This window comes from Cetorhinus maximus, chromosome 2, assembly GCF_964194155.1.
Source record: "Cetorhinus maximus chromosome 2, sCetMax3.hap1.1, whole genome shotgun sequence".
Lineage (NCBI taxonomy): Eukaryota > Metazoa > Chordata > Chondrichthyes > Lamniformes > Cetorhinidae > Cetorhinus > Cetorhinus maximus.
The window spans coordinates 46,922,387-46,945,185 of record NC_135880.1 but is presented as its reverse complement, the minus strand read 5'-3'; the positions used below and the strand labels follow the sequence as shown (position 1 = coordinate 46,945,185).

The 22,799-nt window shown below is 42.4% G+C and overlaps 1 protein-coding gene across 1 annotated transcript in view; it reads right to left on the bottom strand.

Moving 5' to 3' along the window:
* The window catches only part of rasgrf2b (Ras protein-specific guanine nucleotide-releasing factor 2b), a 266,898-nt gene that overhangs the window by 108,356 nt on the left and 135,743 nt on the right, over positions 1–22,799 (bottom strand). Inside the window, exons 9-13 of the mRNA XM_078564491.1 lie at positions 21,243–21,361; positions 10,287–10,447; positions 7,922–7,988; positions 6,956–7,092; positions 3,238–3,320 (exon numbers count right to left, since the gene is read on the bottom strand). Coding sequence (XP_078420617.1) covers positions 3,238–3,320; positions 6,956–7,092; positions 7,922–7,988; positions 10,287–10,447; positions 21,243–21,361 — 567 coding nt within the window. The remainder of the gene's footprint in view (positions 1–3,237; positions 3,321–6,955; positions 7,093–7,921; positions 7,989–10,286; positions 10,448–21,242; positions 21,362–22,799) is intronic.

Genomic DNA, 22,799 nt, shown 5'->3' with positions numbered 1-22,799 from the left:
AAAGTACTTGAGGGAGGGTGGAATAGATAGTTATAATGATAAGTGTAGATAAAGAAAGATGGGAGGAGACTTGAATGGAGCATAAACACCAACATGAACTGGCTGGACCAAATGGTCTGTTTCTGTGTCAATGTACAATGTAATTCTATGTTTAAAAAAAAGATCAGGTTGCTAACACACCAACTGGTATGGCACATTTTAACCTTTCCAAAGTCTGTTTATGAGAGAAAAGTGGCTGCTAATACCCAGTACAATAAATCTGAATGCAGGAAATGGAGTATGTGAGCTGGTGATGGAGCAGCACAGCTCTGGAATCCATAATTGGTCGGTGATGAATGGGAGGAATTGCTGCACAACATATGAGGCAGAAGAGTCCTGCTGTTTACCACTCAATGGTAACCCCTTCAGAAGTCAGCATTGCTGTCAGCCTGGCATCAGGTGGCAGCCAGACTCAAACTGCATGCACTACCTACGTGGATGGCAACAAACATGGAAAGTCCTAAGGTAAGACTACATACTTAAATACACCGGTAAACAAACCCATATGCTTTGTTTATTTATGACTTTTCCACCATCAGCAAATTTAATTGACTGTCATGATGAGAGAGAGTATGCAGCTGTACTTTGTGGTTTTAATTTTATGATTTTCAAGTTTTCTTCAGTTTGATTTGGTTTATTAGCTATCATTATCTTTTTACAAACTTACAAACATATGAATTAGGAGCAGGAGTAGGCCATTTGGCCTCTCAAGCCTGCTCCGCCATTCAATAAGATCACGGCTGATCTGATCATGGCCTCAACTCCACATTCTGTCAACTCCCGATAACCTTTGAATCCCTTGTTAGTCAAGAATCTATCGACCTCTGCCATAAAAATGTTCATGATATGAACATACAAATTAGGAGCAGAAGTAGGACATTCGGCCCCAGTGTCCTGCAATGAGTATATTCAGAAGTCGTTGCATGGCTGTCTAGGTTATGTGATTTTTCTTTTCAATAAGGATGGATATGCAACACCATTACACAAGCTGCTGAAACCATAATTTGCAGGCTGCTCTGTGTGCTGACTAGGTAAAGAATTGGACTCACCAGGTATCATCGACTCAGGTGATGCATGTGATTCTTTTTATTCATTCATGGGATGTGAACCAGCAATTCAGGATTTCACCACACTCCGTGGAGCTTTAACACACTTCATGTCCCTGAAATCAGTGACCAGTTCCCAATCCAGAGGTCCAGCTGATTGTTGGAGGGACGGGAAAGGTTGTCAACAGGGGTTTGAATGGAGTGGGGTGTAATTGGAGGCTTTTGATTGGAAGGGAGCAGGGGGCATCGAGTGAAGTCAACCAGACAGGGACAATCAATTGGGGTCACCGGGAATAGTGATGGCAGCGATCAAGGGAATAGAGGGAGGACAATCAGTGGGTCGATTGGGGGAGGGGAGTTGGGCAGCAATCAAGTTGGCTGCTGTTCCTGGGAGGTGGTCAACACTAGGGGGCATATGATCAGAGACCTCATGGTAGGAGACATTGGAGGACATGAGGGGGAAAAAATTTGAGCCTGGTGTGGGCCTCAGAAGGAGTGTTGCTGGGGGAAGGCCTGATCCTAGAGGTTCCTCAGGCCTGACTCTAGGAGATAGATGGGGAGGCATTTGCCTCCTGAATCCATCAAGTCCTCGCCTTAAGGAAGCTATCAGGCTACCAGCTGCTTGAGAAATCTGGTTGACGGCAGTTAAAGTTTAAAATCAGAATGACAATGAGGCACAGCTTTATTATAATATTTAAAGTTGCAATCTGCCTCCATGGATCTGGTTGGTCAACAGTCTTTCAACCTCAATTAAAGCCAAAAATGCACGGATTGGAGGCTAGTTCAGGTTAAGGATCAGACTTCTCTGACTTTAACCTCCCATCTGACCCAAATCCACCTTTTTTTTTTAAGTTAAAATTCAGCTGCTAGTCTTTCAGTAGATGGGGAAGTGATAGTGAACTTGAGCCTCTCATAGGTGTATGGCCACACAGGTCATCTGCTCAGGGCACCTCATCAGAGGACACCAATGCACTCAGCCTGGCAGGAGATGGCTGCCAGGATTATCTGCAGGGCATGAAAATAGTGCAAAAGATGATAGCATAACTTAAGGAATCTAGATAAGTAAGAAAAACCAACAGCAGCATGCGTCAGTTAGGTGGGTTTACATGCCTGACAGCTGTGGCATTGTATCTCATCCACAGCCATACCTCAGCAAAGCACATAGTCAAGATGCAACATCATTTGCAAGCAAGCTTCTGGCAAGCCCTTGAGTGACCCTCTGGGTAAGTAATTGTGTCCTAAAGTTAGGATAAGAGCATTCATACATGACCTGCAGTTACAAATTGCTTTCTTGTCCTCTCAAGGACTAGACTTCCTCCTCCAATCTCTAATGGAATTGCTATCCAGTTCTCCTGTTGTCATTTACACCTCTATTAAAGCCATCTTTTATTTCTTTGCTTGTCTCACTGCCGTGCTCTTTTGCTTTGCACCATCTTTCCTTTTGTTATTTAATGTCTCCTAACTTCCACTCCACCACAGACCTTCCCATTTGTTCTTTCACCCCCTACTCTTTTTCCTGCATCTGTACTTGCTTAAAGCCTGTTACGTGTCCACCTTCTTGCAATCACAGAGTTGATATGTTTCTCTCTGCACAGATGCTGCTTAGTATTTCCAACATTTTCTGTTTATATCCCAATCTATCCATCTTACTTGCTGCAGATGTAGTAGTAGCTGCAAGCAGGGCTGTTGTAAGAAAAGAAGATGCCATAAATCAGTATTTCCACTACCTGGCTCTCTCAACAGGAATGGCCCTCACAAGAATCGCAGCTGGAGAATTGTGGACTGCCCACTCAGGATAAGGGGCCGAGCATTTAGGACTGAGATGAGGAGAAATTACTTCATTCAAAGGGTCGTGAATCTTTGGAATTCTCTACCCTAGAGGGCTGTAGATGCCCCGTTGCTGAATACATTTAAGGCTTGGATAGACAGATATTTGGTCTCCCAGGGAATCAAGAGGTATGTGGAGTGAGGGGGGAAGTGGAGTTGAGGCAGGAGATCAGCCATGATCGTACTGAATGGTGGAGGAGGTGCAACAGGCCATACGGTCTACCCCTGTTCCTATTTCTTGGTTCTTACAATTTCTGACAATTCACTCCCATTAAGGCCCATTCCTTACAGAAATCACCATTTAGATACCTTGCTTAAGACTTACCTAATCATATGAGGCACAGTAACTTTTGAATATTCCTCAAATACATTGGTCATTAGTCCATTGCATCGTATGTTATCTATACACTGCAAAAATACAAACACCAGACAATTAGAAATAAAAAGACATTTTCCAGGTTTTTGGAAAAAAAAATCCAGAGTATTAAATTAATGATGCTCATCTATTCCTTTGAGGTATCATGAAAAACATCACAAGGTTGTTTTTCTTTAGCTTAGTTTTATTTTCTACCTTAGTAGTAGGGTTGAACATTTGGATCAACCTAAACCCATTAACAGTGTGTGAGAGATTACAAGGAACAGCCTCCATAAACTGCCAAAGAAACAAGCAGACCACTAGGGATATGGATGTATAAGTGAATCTGGCACCGCCATGGAAACAGATGCCGTGGACGTATCTGTCCCCATAGAGACCAAAAGAAAAACAAAGGCATTGGTAGAGATAGTCCACTAAAATGCTGCAGGAGGCAGGTTAACAAGAAACAACAACTTGCATTTATATTGCACCTTTAACATAGAAAAATGTCCAAAAGCAATACACAATGGACTCTACATAGTCTTATTTAATTTGAACTTTTACAGAAAGAAAACAGTGGCTTCCTTCAGGCACTAAATGGCAAGACACAAATCTGCTGATGATTAATATGCAGTAATTTTGCAATATAGCCCCTCACCCTACCACATTGTTAAATAGATCAGTGGATCATGTGGATTTATTGCTTGATCTTCAATTTTACCTCTGCATGTGAAAATCCATTGCAATTCCCTTCACTCCTCATTTTAAACTGGATTCGTTTATTCCCTGATAATTATTCTGTTTGTGCAACAAATGAAGTGTCAATGTTAGCCTTTCATCAGTGTTCACCACTAACCCTGAGAAAGGAAACGATAGCTTTGTGATAATGTTACTGGCCTAATGCTTCAAATCTAATCTTGGCAGCTGGAAAATTTAAATTCAATTAATTAATAAATCTGAAATTTTTTTAAAAAGCCAGTCTCAATAATAATGATAACAAAACGATTGGATTATTGTAAAGACCCACCTGGTTCATTTCAGGGAAGGAAATCTGTTGTCTTTGTCTGGCCTGGCCTACTTTTTTTTTTATTCATTCACAGGATGTGGGTGTCGCTAGCTAGGCCAGCATTTATTGCCCATCCCTAATTGCCTTTGAGAAGGTGGTGGTGAGCTGTCTTCTTGAACTGCTGCAGTCCATGTGGTGTAGGTACACCCACAGTGCTGTTAGGGAGGGAATTCCAGGATTTTGACCCAGTAATAATGAAGGAACAGCGATATTTTACCAAGTCATGATGGTGAGTGGCTTTCAGGGGAACTTCCAGGTGGTGCTGTTCCCATTTGTCTGCTGCCCTTGTCCTTCTAGATGGTAGCAGTCGTGGGTTTGGAATGTGCTGCCTAAGGATCCTTGGTGAGTTTCTGCAGTGCATCTTGTAGATGGTACACACTGCTGCTACTGTGCGTCTGTGGTGGAGGGAGTGCATGTTTGTTCAAGGGTGCCAATCAAGCGGGCTGCTTTGTCCTGGATGGTGTCAAGCTTTTTGAGTGTTGTTGGAGCTGCACTCATCCAGGCAAGTGGAAAGTATTTCATCAGGAGGTGAGTTACGCACCACAGGATTTCTAGCTTGTGACCTGATCTTGTAGCCATAGTATTTATGTGGCTAGTCCAGTTGTTTCTTGTCAATGGTAACCCCCAGGATGTTGAAAGTGGGGGATTCAGTGATGGTAATGCCATTGAACAGCAAGGGACAATGGTTAGATTCTCTCTTAGAACATGAGAAATAGGAGCAGGAGTAGGCCTTTCAGCCCCTCAAGCCTGCCCTGCCATTCAATAAGATCGTGGCTGATCTGTCCCAGGCCTCCACTCCTCTTTCATGCCAGCTCCCCATAGCCCTCAATTCCCCAATAATTCAAAAATCCATCTACCTTCTCTTTAAATACTTTCAATGATCTAGCCTCCACAATCTCTGGGGCAGAGAATTCCAGACATTCAGTACCCTCAGAGAAGAAATTCCTTCGCATCTCAGTTTTAAATGAATGTCCCCTTATTCTGTAACTATGTCTCCTAGTTCGAGATTCCACCACTACTGGAAACATCTTCTCAACATCTACCCTGTCAAGCCGCCTCAGAATCTTGTACGTTTCAATAAGATCACACCTTATTTTTCTAAACTCTAATAAATAAAGGCCTAACCTGTTTAGCCGTTCTTGATAAGTAAACACCTTCATCCCAGGAATCTGCCTAGTGAATCTCTTTTGAACTGCCTCCAATGCCAGTATATCCTTTCTTAAATACGGGGACCGAAACTGTACACAGTACTCCAGGTGCAGCCTGACCAACACCCTGTATGGTTGTAACAAGACTTCCTATTTTTAAATTCCAACTCCCTGGCAATACAGGCCACAATTCCATTTGCCTTCTTAATTACTTGCTGCACCTGCATGCTAACTTTGTATGTTTCATGCACAAGAACACCCAGATCCCTCTGTGCTGCACTTTTTTGGAGTCTCTCTCCATTTAAATGATACTCTGCCTTTTGATTTTTCCTCCCAAAGTGCATGACCTCACACTTTCCTACATTAAACTCCATCTGCCATATCCCCTTGCAGATTCCTTATGTCCTCATTACAACATGCCCTCCCATCTATTTTTGTATCGTCTGCAAATTTGGATACCTTACACTCTGCCCCCTCCTCCAAGTCATTAATATAGGTAGTAAATAACTGAGGCCTTAGGACTGATCCTTGTGGCACTCCAGTAGTTACGTCTTTCCAACCTGAAAAAGACCCATTAATCCCAAATCTCTGTCTTCTGTGTGTTAACCAATCCTCAATCCATGCTAATACATTACCCACAATACCGTGAGCTCTTCTCTTGTGCAATAACCTTTTATGTGGCATCTTACTGAATGCCTGTTGGAAATCCAAATGCAGTACATCTACCAGTTCCCCTTTATCAACTCTGCTTGTTATATCCTCAAAGAGTCAGGTACATCCCATGAGCGAATAGAAAAAAATGCATGGGGCCATTTACAGTGTTGTCGTGCCTCCTTTGGGGATGGGACTTCTGTCCATCAATCACCTGCAGCACAGGTCCTACCACAAAACTCAGTGTGAACTCATCTAAATACTGGTAAAGGAGGAGGGAGAGAGAGTAGGGGAAGCCCAAGGATTTCTTCTAGCATCCAGAGTAACACGCCTTCTCTTCCTTTCCTGGAAGGAGCAAAGAAAGCCTTTCCGGACCTCGACTGGCTCTGAATCTGCTGGCTGCCATTTTGATCTGGTGGGCAAAGATGATGATTCCCCCACGCAAGCCTCGGGTTAAAACTGCAGTCAGAGCCTGTGTTCTCGTCAGAGCCCGATCTGCATATTTAAACTTGGAGCCTCCTGCTTCCTAACATTTGCCTTGCTCACCTGCTCAGAAGACCAAGTTAAAATCACGACCAACACTGGGATGGCAAGTGGGTTAAATCTTTACGGCCATTTTAACTGGCCACCTACTCTTGTTTCAGTTGAGAGTTGCCTGCTTCTGTTTTTCAATGTTGAGTAGGGGAAGATCCATTGATAATGGAACTGTTTTCCAACAGAATTTGCCAAACAAATTGAAAAGATTCATCCAGGAAAACGTTTCTTTAACATTTTATATTTTATAATACATTGAACATTTTGGAATAATATAAACTATATTTACCTGGCTTATGTCACTGGTCCATGCAGCTTTTTCCTGTCTAGATGGAGCAAGTAGTACAACCGTGAATGGGGGGGCATCAGCAGACTCAACCACAATCTTGAAATCTAGATGCCCAAAGACCTGACCAGAGCCTTTTGCTAAAAAGTGTAAATGAAATACAATGATACACAAAATAGAAATTATAATAAACTATTTATTGCTTAAAACAGCAGCATGGCTTCCCATGCTGAATCTAAAAATACAATTCCCACTAATTATATATACAGTGTATAAATGTTACCAGTTAATCATTTCATTTGGCCTGTGCTGCCCCACTGGTTAATTGGAACAAACTTTGTTGACCACAATCCCAGTTATCAATTTTTTTTAACTATATATCTCAATTGGTTCTCTCCAGAAACACATCTAATCTGCTTTTAAACCTGTGTATACTACTTACAGTTTCCAACGCCCTTTGTGTTACAAGGTTCCTATCCAACTTCTCCAGTGGCTCTGTGGCTGAATTCATTTTGTTTGGTTTAGTACTGAGCCTAGGCATGAGCTTATTAGAATGGCCCCATCTCTAGTATTTGCCCCAGAGTTGGCAGCTGGTGGAAGTTCTGTCTGTTTCTGCCAACACAACAGCACTGTGGAATTTTCCCCCTAATTTCCCTGGACTCATAATCGGGAGTGTTTTTCTGGGAAGACAGTGTGCACTCTTTATCAGCTAAAAGAAATTCTACAGGCAAATTTCTCAGTAGCTTGATTTGGACACCCTCAAACATGGTGATAAAGGCTCTGCACGTACTAGGCACCCAGCTGATTAAAATAATGTTCAACTGCAGTCAACTTCTCGATTTAACAGGATAAGGCCTCAGTTAAATTAAAATAAAGAATGCAGTTACAGAAAGAATGTAAAAAACAAATTGAGGAATCATTAAAAATCAAGTATCCAGAACATGTCACTAGGAATCATTGTGTACTTACACTCATCTTCACTTGAATCAGGTTCTTCTATTAGAGTACAGTCTATTAGGGAAAGAACACCTCCTGTCTGAAGCACAGAAAAAAATTACAAATTAAATCTTTTTACAGAGACCATTTTGCTTTCTACAGCTTATTGTAAACTGGATTTCATAGAACCTTAGCACCTGCTTGTCTCATTTGATAACATGACAGAGGTAGAGAACAGTGTTTTAAAACTGGATACATCCTGGTTCTCCAGAGCCCTTTTCCTGTCTGGAAAATTCACCAATATTATAACAACATTCCAGTAAGAGGGACTGGGGCCTTCTTACTCACCAATGAGATTGTGCTTTTGATGAACCTGTGTAAAGGTCTGGATGAGGCACAGTGGCACACACTGTATTCCTGGATTTAACCTTTACCGTGTATGTGGTGCAACTCCTACCTGTGGTGCTGGCTCTGGGAACTGTGTGGGTGCTGCAATAGCTCACCTGAACCAAGCTTCAACTGGACTTTTAAATGCAGGTCCCACCCAAACCAAGCGGGAGGTTGTGGTGTAAATCGGGCCCTAAGCCAGTTGCAGGGCCAACAATTCAACTTTCAAAGAGAAAAGGGTGGAACATATATGGCACTCCTATTCTGGAGTAAAGACAATTAACCAAAAAATTCTGAAAGGGATTGGTAGACACCTCCCCAAAATGATAATGCTGCCAAAGGGTGAATTTTCTGGTCTGCTGCTGGCCTGTTCACCTGGCATCTGTTGCCCCCACCAGACCAGCGTTCCTTGCAATGTACTACAGCTGGCAGATTTTCCACCTTGGCACCCATTTGCTGCCCAAAGCTCATTGACAAAGTTTTAATGTAACCAAAAGCTGAATGTGTTTCAGACTCCTGACTGCCATATTGCACCCAAACCACAAATTTCCCTCTGTGTGTAAGTGACTGGTTTGATAAATCTCTGGGCAGAAAATAATGCAGATGATCCCATACTAGCTTGGAAGGAGTTGGAGGGATAATAGTTGACTGATGACATGGTTTTGACCACTACTACCTGCACCATGGTGTAGATTGGCCAGCATGGGCAGAATTTAACAGCTCCCACACTGGTGGATTAGCTGGCAGGGGTCCATTAAATTACCCAGGCACTGCTCTCCCACTCACCCCCAACCTGTCCTCAATTTTACTAAGGCGGGCAAGGTCTAGACTGGCCCATCCACCCTCATCCCAATTGACGCCCTTAAGTGGCCAATTAATTGCCTCAATTTTGAAGCCAGTGGGAAGATTCAGGGGCGGAGGGGATGCCCGACACGTGAACCTCCTTGGGCCTCAGGAGGGAAAGGTTGGGTGCCTCCCTCAAGGGCCCCTATCTACATCAGCCCATCACCCCACTCCCCCAGAGTGTTCCCTCCACGCCAAATCCCACCTCCAGCCTTTCTACCAAGAACCCCCACCTCCTCTCCCCAACCCCCCTCCCCCCCCTGGACCTCACCACCTTGAGACCCTCCCACACTTACCTGGTCCTGGACCCCGAGACAATCTAGGGGCTGCTTGTAGTCCCAACCCCAGTCATGGCTGATACTGATGCTGCTGGGACTACAGAGCTGTCCACCAATTAGATGGCCAGCGAAATTCTGAGGCAGGACCTCCACTAAGTGAGGGGCAAAAGTCTTGTATCTAGCCAATTAATGCTCCATGGAGTGTTAAATGGCTGAGGGACAACCGGCATTGGTGGAGACGCGTTCCCACAGGCGGAAAGCCCCACCACCCAATAAATTCTGTCCCATGTCTACAGAGATAGCACAGCTCCACAGAAGCTCTCTTAGAGGTAGCCAGTTTGATCATCCAGGATTTGCAAACATTGTTGATAGCATAATGATGAGTACAGGCAGCCTTGCTCTGGCACCATCTGATTTCCTTGGCAAGTGTCCTTTTACACTATTTGCCCACATAACATTGCCTGTACTCCAAGAGACCCTTTGAAAATATAGCAATGTAGCTTTTAGAGTGGGGGCGCTCTCAGAGGCAATCATGAATACAAAAACCAAGAAATCCCTTAATTTGGATAAAACGTAGTGTCGGAACAGTACATGATGCAAAGTTTGTTCTTTAAGTCTCCAAAATGAAACACAAGTGCTATATAACTGGAGAATGCAGCTTTCCAACTTTTTATGATGTTTGATGTAAGTATATCTCCAATTGCTTCCCCCACTTAGATCTAGGAAAGCATTAAATGGGTAAAATAATGTGAAAAATGTTTTACTATCAGAGTATGTTTTTTTACAGCCTAAATGTTTCTCCAAAAATTTTGAATATTTATTTATGCACAGTCTGTATGTTTGAGGGACATTGCTGGGTGCATTAAGAGTTAATGAGAAGTGAAGGTCACCTTCAAGAGATGCAGTTTTCCTCCAGAACTCCTTGTGCAGATTAAAAAATGTTTTGTGAATAAGAAACACTGTCTTTCTCCTTCTTTCTTCAAAGAAAGGGAACCTAAACGAACTTTGGCAAGCTTTCCTCTCTCCACTGAAGGGAGCTGTATGAGAGAACCTGGAATGTCAAAAATATTCAGATCAGTTGCCATAATTGGAAGGGTATTGGAAGAAGAACATGTGCTAACAATATGTAAATTAATATTTGTTAATTAAGCAGATTTCAATCAGTGTTCAAATAATCAAACGTATAAGAGGGAAACCAAAATAATACTATTTGTGGGAATGACCTGATAATCAGTTAATATTAGATACTATCTAGTGTCCGGTAGGCTGTGTTCAGCAAAACATGTCCCCACCACTGAAAGGTAAATTCTGTTAAAGAAAATACGTACATGAATATGGAGCCAAGAGGAACAGGAGTGGTTCCCTCAGCTCCACTACAATGCCATAGGCTTAGTCGGCTCCTGCTTGTCTCCTCACTTTCCGATCTTATCCCCCCCCACAACAGCTCCACCCCTCCCCCAACCGCTCACCCCCCACAACCGCTCTCCTCCCCCCCTCCCCCACTTCTCAATTGCTACCCCTATCCCAGAACCTACCTCAAGGCCGATGCCAATTCACTGGTGAGCTGCTTGTAAACGGCCAGCATGTTTTGGTTGCTCGCCAGCCTTATTTGAATGAAGCCTGAAGCCTACCTGATCGCTCCTTGCACCCAGTTTGTACTGCCAAACTGGCACCCACACTAACCAAATTTTTTTAAGTTGCCCACTGCTAAGAACGGGAGACCTCAAGGACAGCAGAGAGCAAATTTAAAATTGATTTTTTTTTTCTATTTTTAAGAGGTTTGATACTGAATGCACTTTGTATAACTTTTCCTCCTTTGATTGTATTGGAAGTGTAAGTTGTTCAAATCTAAATTCTTTATTCATTCCAATTTGACCAACTCCTGACAACCTAAAATTATAAATACACGCAACAGGCTTTAAGGAGAGAATTTAGTTCCCTTGTTCTTCTGAGAAAGTTTTACTATCACAGCAACCTGAAAGAAGAATCAAAGAAATCTCTGTTCTTTGTACAAATACAACAAAGTATCTCTGAACTTCAATGTTTCCAAGTTTCACACCTTTTAAAAAATATTCTTCTTTTCCATTCTTATAACCAAAGTGAATAACCATACATTTGTGAACATTATACACCATCTGCCCACTTGTTGCCCACTCAACTAACCGGTCTGTTGTAGGGTGGCCGAGTTGTGCTATTAATGATAGAGTTGATCTGCAGACACTTCTTGGGTGGAAACATCACCCAATTTACAATATACTCAGCAGTAACTACACGTGTGCTTTCAACTCCAACTCTATCTCCACACTGACTCTGAGGCAGCCCCTGCTACTCTCCTATTGGTCACTACAAATCATGTGATCTTCCTTAACAAGTGTTATTCTTAAAGGTACATTACACACTAAATAAAACCATAATTACTACATCCCCCCCCCCCCCCCCCTTTAACTCGGCTATACATATTATATTTACAAGTACATATCTTTCAAGACAACATAATATTTATACTGGGTAAGGAATAAGGAATTTTCAAGCTCGGCCTTTCAGGTGGTTTCCTAGTACACGTGGAACCTCGCAGCTCCACAACTTCAGATTCTTTGTCAGGAACCCCCTTTTCTGGAGTTGCCTGAACATCAGCTGCTTCGGTGGGCACTTGCAGTTCTGTATCCTCAACTCTTGCAGGAACATCAGACATGTGAATCCTGGGTTGAGAATCCTCAAGAGGAAATGCAGACCTGGTCATGGTCACTGGTGGAACCAAATCTTTGTAAGTTGTCTCTCTCTTCCTTAAATGGTCCACATGTTTATGGATGATCCGGCCTTCCACTTCCATGTGGTAAGATAGAGGTCCAGTCACCGCACTCGTTTCACCTGGTAACCACTTCTGCCCTTCCCCGAAGTTCTTCATGTATACCGGCTCTCCCACAGTAAATTTCCTCTCACGACTATGCCAGTGGTGTCTAGTTTTCTGGCTTCCTTGACACTTTCCCCTCTAAATTCTGCATTATTAAGCTCAATCTCATCCTGAGACGGCATGTCAACAATAACTCTGCTGATGTGACACCTGTTACTGTTGAGGGGTAGTCCTGTAATGAAAAAGGAAGTGTGCTAGCTTAGTTGCCAAGGAATCGCCAGCTAGCTTTTTCATGCCTGTCTTGAATGTTTGAACCACCCTTTTGGCCAATCCATTTGAGGAAGGGTGGTATGGTACAATTTTCACATGAGTGATATCATTGAGGCTGATAAACTTCATATTCTTTGTCAGGAACTTCCTTTTCCAAAGTTGCCTGAACACCAGGTGCTTCGGTGGGCACTTGCAGTTCTGTATCCTCAACTCTTGCAGGAACATCAGACATGTCAGTCCTGAGTTGAGAATCCTCAACCCAGCACTCGTAAATGCCGTGCCATTATCGGAAATGACTACTTCTTTTAGTCCGTAAATGGTAAAACTCTGATTTCTCAATTGTAGTACTCGACGTTGGTAACTTCATATACGTCCAACCATTTTGAATGGGCATCGACAATGAGCAGAAACATTGTTCCCAGGAAAGGTCCAGGGTCTACCTGGCCACTCCCATGGGTGTAATGAAGCTGTCACTGGCAACTTTTGCAGTTGTTGGCATTGCACACAGTACTTTACTAAACTCTATTTCACCATCGATCCCAGGCTACCATAGATAGGTGCATGCTACGGACTTCATTGGGGAAATTCCTGGATGGGCACTGTGTCGTTCAATTAAAAGTGGCTCCCTTCCCTTTGGAGGAACTAGCACTCATGCTCCCTACAATAAGATGCCATCCTGACTGGTTATTTCATGTCTTCTGTTGAAGTACAGCTTCATTTGTCAGATAAGGGCTCCTGTGACCAACCATGCAGCACTTGTTCTCCTACCTGAGTTAGGGCTAAGTCCCGACTTGTCCAGTCCCTGATCTGTCAAGCACATACTGGTGAGGAATCAAAGAAATTTAACAGTAAACAAGTTCCTGTGGAACTGGGAAATGCTCATCATTTTCTTGTAAAGGGAAATGGCCAAGTGCATTGGCGTTTGGAATTTGATTACCAGGCCTGTGTACGAAAGTGTATTCATATGATGCCAGAATTAAAGCCCTATTAGTATTTCTGTATTTTCTTTCTACGTGCCTTCTTCTTTCTAATACAGACTCTAATCTCGGCCTTCTTTTTGACTTCACTATTGGCCAGACTTCTCTCAGGTGCAGGCTCAACTTGTCTGAGCTCAGTGGCCGAGCCTCCCAAAATTTCATTATCTGTCTGCTTCTTGGAAAATTCTGCTACTTTTGCTTCCAAAGCTGCTTTGGCTTCATTTAGCTGATTCTTCAGCTCTTCTATCTCTTTTTGTATTTGTTTACTGCCTCCTACAAAACTAAACATTGTTGTGTCTTCTCTGCCAACTCATCCTTCAGTTTGTTCAGAGAGGTGTTGAATTCTTTCCGTTTCTCTTCAGACTTTTCCAGAGGTATAAACTTTGGCCTGAGGGAATCTTGTAGTGTGTGAAGGTCTTTCAACAGGTTTTCTTTTTCCCTTCAAAGATTACTCACCTCGTCTCCAACCCTGTCATCAAGCAGGGTCTCTTCGAGTTTCTTCTGCTGCTTTCCAGGTTTTGGCTTAAGACATCCTACATTTCTTCAGGTTGTTGAGTCCTTACACACTCCTTTTTTCAAAACAGGAACACTTCCAGCTACCTTTTGGAATCTCAGTAGCCAATCAAGGTTGATTTCCTTAGCCAATTTTGCTCTAGAAGACTTGGTCCTCTGCCTCTCAATACTAATACTGGTAGCTTTGCTGATTGCCTTCCATAATGGACAATTACTCTGCTTACGCCTTTTACTTGAATTTTTCGCCCCTATATGTTTTTAGCTTGGCATTTGTTTCTTCTAAACTTAATTGATTTTCACCATTATTCAAGTATCTGAAGGCATGTTCCCCAATTACTGTAGTGAAAGCTCCTGTGTCCACTTCCATTCTAACAGGTTTGCCATTTACTTTCACTGTGACAAATTTTGGTTCTGTCTTTCCAATTTTCAGATTAAGTGAGTAAATCTCTGAATTTGTTGTTTCAGGCTCTTCTACATTACAGATTTCATTGGACTTCTTCTTTTGTTTACAAGCCTGCTTGAATCTTTTCTTGTACTGCCTCATCATATGTCCATTTCTATGACAATAGTAGCATTCGATTTTTTTTAAACTGCCAATCACTAAAAGACTGATTGTTTCCACCTCTATTAAGATTATTCTTCACTATCATTGCTAAGTTATTTTTCTTTATTCTTCGGCTAGGGGGGGCTGTTTCCCACTTCTCGCCAGAGTCTCACTTTTTCGCGCCTCTTTCGGCTGAGGTTTCACACCCAATGTAGAGGACGACACCATTCTGCACACCCTGCATTGCTACTAAATCTCTTACTGTGCTTTCTATGGGCAGCGCTATCTCTAGCGTCTTCTTGAAATCCAGATTCACTTCGGAGAATAATCTTTTCTGAATAGTGTCCTCTTTCATACCATACACTAAACAATCTCTGAGCATGTTATTCAGAGTTGTACCGAACTCACAATGTTCCGTTAGCTGCTTCAAATGTTCCACGTAGCATGCAATTGTCTCATCAGGGGCTCTGTTTCACGAATTAAACCTGAACCTCTGCATCATGACTGAGGGCTTTGGTTGAAAATGATCCTTCGTGAGGTCCACCAATTCATCAACATTTTTCAAATCTGGGGCACTGGGAGCTGTCAAGCCTCGAATCAGACTGTAGGTTTTATTCCCACAAGTACTCAAAAGGATCGCTTGCCCCGTAATCTCATTCACTTGAAAAAAGAACATGAGCCATTCTATGTATTGAGACCAATCATCTGTGTCTGGTTCAAAAGGATCAATTTTCCCAGCTGTGGCATTCTGAGAGGGGATAACTTCTTCAATTTTAACAGAGCTTGCTCCTTACAACCACTGGGCGAGGTACAGTGCCGATTTCTTTCCAACTTGATTTCCCCTGTTCAATCCTGTTTTATCCTCATCAACAGTTTGTTGTAGGGGTGGTTGAGTTGTGCTATTAATGATAGAGTTGATCTGCAGACGTTTCTTGGGTGGAAACATCAAGTTTATTTACAATATACTCAGCAGCAACTACACATGTGCTTTCAACTCCAACTCTATCTCCACACTGACTCTGAGGTAACCCCTGCTACTCTCCCATTGGTTACTATAGATCATGTGAACTTCCTGAACAAGTATTACTCTTAAAGGTACCTTACACACTACATAAAACCATAATTACTACACCGTCTATATCTATGCAGCCTCTCTATGTCCTCCTCACAGCTTATATTTCCACCTAGCTTTGTATCATCAGCAGAATTAGATACATTACTCTCTGTCTCTTCATCTAAGTCATTAGTATAGGTTGCAAATAGCGGAGGCCCCAGCACTGATCCTTGCAGCACTCCACCAATCACAGCCTGCCAACTCGAAAATGCCCCATTTATCCCTACTCTTTGCTTCTTGTCCATTAACCAATCCTCTATCCATGCTAATGTATTACCCCAAATCTGGGGCAAGGGGGAGTGGGGATAACATGCCACTTTCAAACAGGTATTCAGAATTGGAGACTGCTGGGAGTGACAACACCTTGAAGGAATGCAGTCTAGACCATGGCAGTAATGGGCAACATGTATAAAACAAAACACAACATTTACATGGGGCTTCCAAAAAGCACACACTGGAGAGTCAGTTTTATAATAGTGTACTCCCAAGAGGAAGCTTCACCTATCAGGGGCCTTGCTGTGAAATTCTCTTTTAAATGTACCTTTTTAATAGGGTGACCAAATGTCTGCTTTTGAACTGGGCAGTCTGGATTTCGGGGGTGGCCATTTGCTTTTGAGAAATGAAAAACGGGAAGCTATTTGCTTATTTAACAACAATCACTGCACTTCACTATGTGAAGTGTTTCAAGATGTTTCAGCAATGTGATAGGCATTATATGATGCACGTACTGTTTCCCTTACTTTCCAATGTATGCATATGAAACATGAATGAATCACAATTGTGAAAAAATATCTAGAAACAGAAAATCTATGGCACATTTGGCCCATTGTGTCTGTGCTGGCTGGAAATGAGCTATCCAGCCTCATGCCTCTTTCCAGCTCTTGGTCTAGTGCCTTGCAGATTTCGGCACGTCAACTACATACCCAACTATTTTTTTAATGCAATGAGGATTTCTGCCTCTACCATCCTTTCAGGCAATGAGCTGCAGACCCAAATGTCTTCTTGCATTCATCAGCACTGTTTCATGGGTGTGCAGCCGACCCACTTTCATGCAGTCAGTCTTCATGAGTAGCCTTTTTAAACTGTTTCATCCCCTACTGAATTTTGGATTGAATAGACATTACTGCAGTTGTTCAAACCGATCAGTTCAAAAGTATGTGCCCAGTCACAGCTCCCTATATTCCCTGCAGATCCATTGAAAGCAATATGTCGGCATTTAGTTTGAGCATTTAGAAATTTGGTTGCGAGTCACTCAAAACCCATTCACTTGCACAAAGTTAACATCAGGCCTAAAAAGATGGTTTCCTGATGGGAAAGCGGCCGCAACTTAATTTTTTTTCCAATATAAAGTTAGGTTATCCTTAAAAGTAAACAGAGGAGAGAGGAATTAGGCAATTATAGAGCTTTTGTGGGTTTAAGAATAAAGGAGATTACTTACTCACACACTCACCCCAAAAGAGTCTGCATCATTCATACACCATACACTCAAGGAAGATACAATTACAGAAGATAGTGCATTTCTACAAGTGTTAAACCAAAGGAATAGTTAACAGTTCATGTGTTTGGCTTGTTAAGGAGATCAGTTGGTGCGGGCCTGATAAAGAGGTCTTTTTCATTGAATTGTAGTTGCGCGGGTCCAAAAATAGCTGAAGTCCGATATCCCGATTGCTGCGGAATTCCTTCAAAGAGATAAATGTTCAGCAGGTTGTGAAAAGCTAGGCACTTGCAGTTTTCATATCAGGAGGTCAAATTTCTTTACAGATGGCCGGGAAGCTTTTTAAAGACTTTACAGCCTCCTGGTTTTTAAAAGCTCAAGCTGGCACAGCCTCTTCTCCTGCAACTGCTGTCTTTTCCGGTAACTTCTGCAGACTACCTAGGTCTTTTCTGGGTCTTTAGGTCAAAACTCGTTATCTCCAGCCGGTTTCGATCACATGTCCAATGCTGGCATTGTCTAATTAGAATGGTTTGGAAGTCCAAAGACTTCACTACATAATAGAAGTGGTCTTTCACATTTATTCTGTAGATAACTAGCCTCTTTAGCTCTGTTTATGAAGCATTGATCTTGGAGATGAGGGACTGGATTTTCACCAAGTCGGGATGATTCAGGAGCCCATTACAAACGATGGGCAGGTCCGGATTCCAGGATTCCTGACCCCATTCCCTAGCTGTCTGTTTACCAGGAGTGCCTTTAAAGGGTGCGGGCTGATTTGAGTCAAAAGCCCATACCAGACACTTCTGACCTGGCTGGCTCTAGGTATAAGCATGTCCTACTCCTCTGCAATTTTCATGGAGTCGGGCCAGGTTTTAGACCATAGGACCATAAGATGTAGGAGCAGAAGTAGGCCATTCGGACCATCAAGTCTACTCTGCCATTCAATGAGATCATGGCTAATCTGATCTGCTCTGCTACTACATCCTTTATTATGACTCCAACATTTTCCCAATCACAAATGTTAAGCTAACTGGCCTATGGTCACCTGTATTTTGTCTCCCTCCCTTTATGAATAAGGGTATTACATTGGCAGTTTTCCAATCCTCTGGGAGTTTTCCAGAATCTAAGGGAAGAATTTTCCGGTCATGAGCGGGGGCGGGGCCCGCTAGCCGACGCATAAAATGATGCGCAGCGACGTCGGGCAGGCGTCCTGATGTCTCCGTGCGTCATTTAGATTTTCAGCTCAGCGAGCGCGCAGCTGGCTCGGCTGCACCCCCACAGAACTGTCAAAGGCCTATTAAGGCCTGCTAAAAACTAAAACAGTTAACTGAGCTGCCCATCCAACCTCAAGGCTGGCAGGCAGGCGAAGAGCCCAGGCGGCCTTCACATTTTTCATGAAACGGGCGGGATGAGATTTCATGAAGTGTTTTAAAATTCAATAAAAATTATTTTAAAAATTCATGTGACATGTGACACATGTGACCATCCAGCCCCATGGCCCCCATGCCTTCTATGTCAAGCTCAAGTGACACTGTCACATGAGAGGACATGTTTTAAAAGTTTTTTTTCCCCTTTATTTAAATTTTAAGACCTTAAACTGATCTCCCTGAGGCTGCTCTGTGCCTCAGGGAGATTTCTGCACTCTTTTGCGAGCATGCGCGAAAAAGCACAGGCCCCGACTCAGGAAATCCACCCCCCCTGCCCCCCGGTCCGCACAGGGAGCGCTGAGCGCTTCCTGGCGCGCATCACGCTAGGTGGGCCTTAATTGGCCCACCCACATAAAATGGCAGCACGGACCCAATCGGGGGTGCTGATCGGGTTCGCGCTTGCTCCCACCCGCCCCCACACAACCCCCCTCCGATGGGGGGGAAAATTCAGCCCTAAGGACTCTTGGAAGATTACTACCAGTGCATCCACTATCTCTGCAGCTATTTCCTTTAACATCCTAGGATGCAACCCATCAGGTCCAGGGGACTTATCGGACTTTAGTCCCTTTAGTTTCTCTAGTACATTTTCTCTAGCGATAGTTATTGTATTTATTTCCTCCCCCGGACTCTGCCCCTTGATTATTTAGTATTTTTGGAATGCTATTAGTGTCTTCTACTGTGAAGACTGATGCAAAGTATTTATTCAACTCCTCTGCCATTTCCTGGTTCCCCATTATTATTTCCCCAGCCTCATTCTCTAAGGGACCTATATTGACTTTGGCCTCTCTCTTCCTTTTTATAAATTTAAAGAAACTCTTGCTGTCCGTTTTTATATTACTTTCTAGTTTATCGAAAGTTTATTTTCTCCCTCTATTATTTAAAGAGTCATGGCCCACAGCCTCTCCAAGGAGTCATGAACCATCGTCAGCACAAGGGGACCTTTCAAATTGAGAGCTCAAAAGGTTCTTCTCATGCCCCTTATGCCAAACTATGCCCCTGCACCCATACCCCATGGTCCCTCATTCCCCCATGTCAATCTATGCCCCTCCACACACCTCCATGGCCCCCACGTCTTCTATGCCAGGCTATGGCACTTCCACGCCCATTCACCCACTATACACTGTATAGAGCCAATGAACCCGATGGTGACAGTAGAATATGTGAAAAAAAAGCTTCAAAAAAGTCAATCATAAAAATTGCTTTCGCTACCCAATGAAAGTGTCAATCATCCTGTCCCTTAAAGTAACAGAAACTGGAAGCCCTTGAAGCCTATTAATCTAATGTAAATAAATATTGTGAAATCGACAGCAAAGGTCTGGGAGCCAGATCTGACAATCAAGCAATGTTTTCTCTAGGGCCCAAGTGTTTCAGCAGAGCAATGGATGTCTGGACTCAGTCAAACATACATAGCTGGGCATGGGGGCATGAGGGGCCTTAAGGAGTCAGTGGAGATAATGAGTTGGCATAGATGGGGCATGGGGAGTGTGTGGGGGTGAGGGGTGTAGGGGGTGAGTGCTAGAGGGCCTTTGTGCTTTTATGCCCCACAGCAATGAGCCAGGCCTTTTAAACAGACCGCCTCAGCACCCAGCAGCCCCTCTGGCTGCCTCCAACCTCTTTCCCGGGTCAGTTGGCCCGACTCCAGCCTACATCTACCCCCTTCCCTCAGTAATGAGGATCCCTCCTTTGCAGGCACTTTCTCCTGAAGTTGACGGGCTGAGCTGAGAACTTTCCTGACCCCTGTTACTCACCTCGGTGATGAAAATCCAGGCCAAGAAGCCTGGAGATCTATTGATGCAGTATTTGAGATGGACTTCAAACAATGGCAGGTGCGAGTTCCACAGATAACATTCCTCTTGATATGTTCATTTCCTGGGCGGTCCCTACCCAGGGTGATTCAAATAGAACTTTCCAGAAGCTTGAGATAGCCTATGTTGAATAAGCAAAGGTCACCTGACTCTTGGCAGCCACCTTAGCAGCTCATCAGGGCCCATTTTAAATAAAAGAAAATTCCATAAGCTTCTATATGAACGCAGAGTCTATATTTAAAGTTATGAGTAGAGCATACCTTCATTGTATGACAGACAGTTTATTGATATTTTTCTTACAGCTTTGGTGATTTGGAAGCATTTTGCTGAAATTTGTCCCATAGCCTTTCAAAACTTTTTCTTTTTCTGTTTCATGATTTAAATTATTTTCTGTTAATGCTGGCTTATTGAAGCAGGCAAACATTCTTAAAATCTAGCTGACGATGATTTTAATAAGTAGCCATCACATGGTCTTGAACAAATTCTGTTACAATTAAGCATCATCTCATTCAAATGCTTGAAATGAATTTGCAAATATTTCTAAATCTAATCCGATTGTCTCCATTTGCATCATTCATGTAGAAAGCTTGACACCGTGTACCTTGACACATTTATGAGGAAATTAATGTAATTGATAACAGACTTTGGTGCAGCCATTACTTTCCATCACAAAACAGGTACATGTTATCAGTTTTTTTTTTATCCTCCATGTCTTCAAGCTATTAAAATCTTATTCAGCACTCCAACCAGCTGCCTGGTGCAGAACTGAAAAGCTCCAGCTATACAGATTTAAGCATCAGACAGCCTTGGCACAGAAGGACATGGGTGGTTGAGGCCAGATTTGACACTCTTATCCACTGCCATTGTACAATATGTATCAGTTTTTAACTTATGACAGATGAAATACACCTACCTTGGCGTACAAATGTCTGACTTGCATCCAGCAATATGTCACACCCTTCCACAATTGTTCGTTCTATTGCAAGATTTTTCCTAATGTTTTCTGTGTCACTCACTTCATCATGCATTACCCTGAATATGCACAACAAACAGTTATTAGAAATAAAACCAGAAAATGTTGGAAAAGCTCAGCAGGTCTGGCAGCACCTGTGGAGAGAGAAACAGAGTTAACATTTCGAGTCCATATGGCTCTTCTTCAGAGCTAAAGAGAAGTAGAATACAGTTATTAGACATGATACAATTCGCAGCATATAAATGTTCTTGTTGTACAGCAAAGTAATTCATAGGAAATCATTGTAATTAGCTGTATACACACATGGCGAATTAATATGAACTAAGTTCACCTAGCAAGGGATGAGGCTTGTCCCTGAGTGTGCTCCATTATTATAAAGTGTAGTGTGTCTGTAATTATTAAACTCTGGCAGGAACTTCAACACCATTCTAATAATAATAACTGACTAAAACTTCATCACCTATTCAATTGCCAACTTAATGACTTCAGATCAATTTCATAATTCCATGTTATTTAATGATCACATTTTTATCTATTCTGAGTGAAACAAATGACTAGTTGCACCATGTTGCAGGTGCCATGTGTCAATATTATAATAGAGGTTGAAAAAAAAGTTGTGCAAATTAATAAGGGAAACATTTCTTGTTTTAATTTTGTTGTCAGTGTGCAAAAGAAATTGATATAATTTATCCCATTTCATTCTGGTTTTTAAACAGACAACATGATCATGATGAGGTTGAAATTGGTCTTCACTGATAGCACCAGGCGACAATAGGGAATTGACAGTTCAATGGAATAGAAAATCAGGCGGGGTGGAAGATGGGCTGCCAATTCATTATCATCCATTTTGCACTACTGTCAAAGACCAATTTTACCCCCAGGCTAACATAGCTTTTGCCAAACACGCTGAACTGTGCAGCATTGAGGCCTACTGTGGAATATTACAGGGATTCAATTAAGTTCTACGTTATGAATGCACCAATGCTTAACATATTTATGTGAAGTTCTTTTATCTATTATTTTAAAAAGGCAATAATCCATTTAAAAGCATTCATTCCTTAATGTTACACTGCAATTTCACCCCAGCTGCATGTGTAAATTGTTCTTATCCCTGTGTCAGTATACAAATGAATCCTTTCTATAAATGGGTTTTCAAAATCTAAATAAGTATATCTTTTGATTTAACTGAAGTGCTAAATTAATGATTGAAAATTCAAATTATGCATACTGTTATTCACTTATGAGACAGAACTGCATAGTTGAGCTGTAAAGGCCCAAAGTTCACTCCAATAACAACTTGAGAATAAGAAATAGTCAATCTGTGACAGTGTTACTTATTTCCCAGTTTACCTGGAGACAGTAAGAATGATAGCAAAAAAAGATAAATAGCTATACAGTAAAATACATAAAACGTTTAGTTGTGTCAGTGAAAATAGGAATTAACAATAAACAGCCTTACTAGCAATGCCCATATGCCATGCATGAATTTTTAAAAAG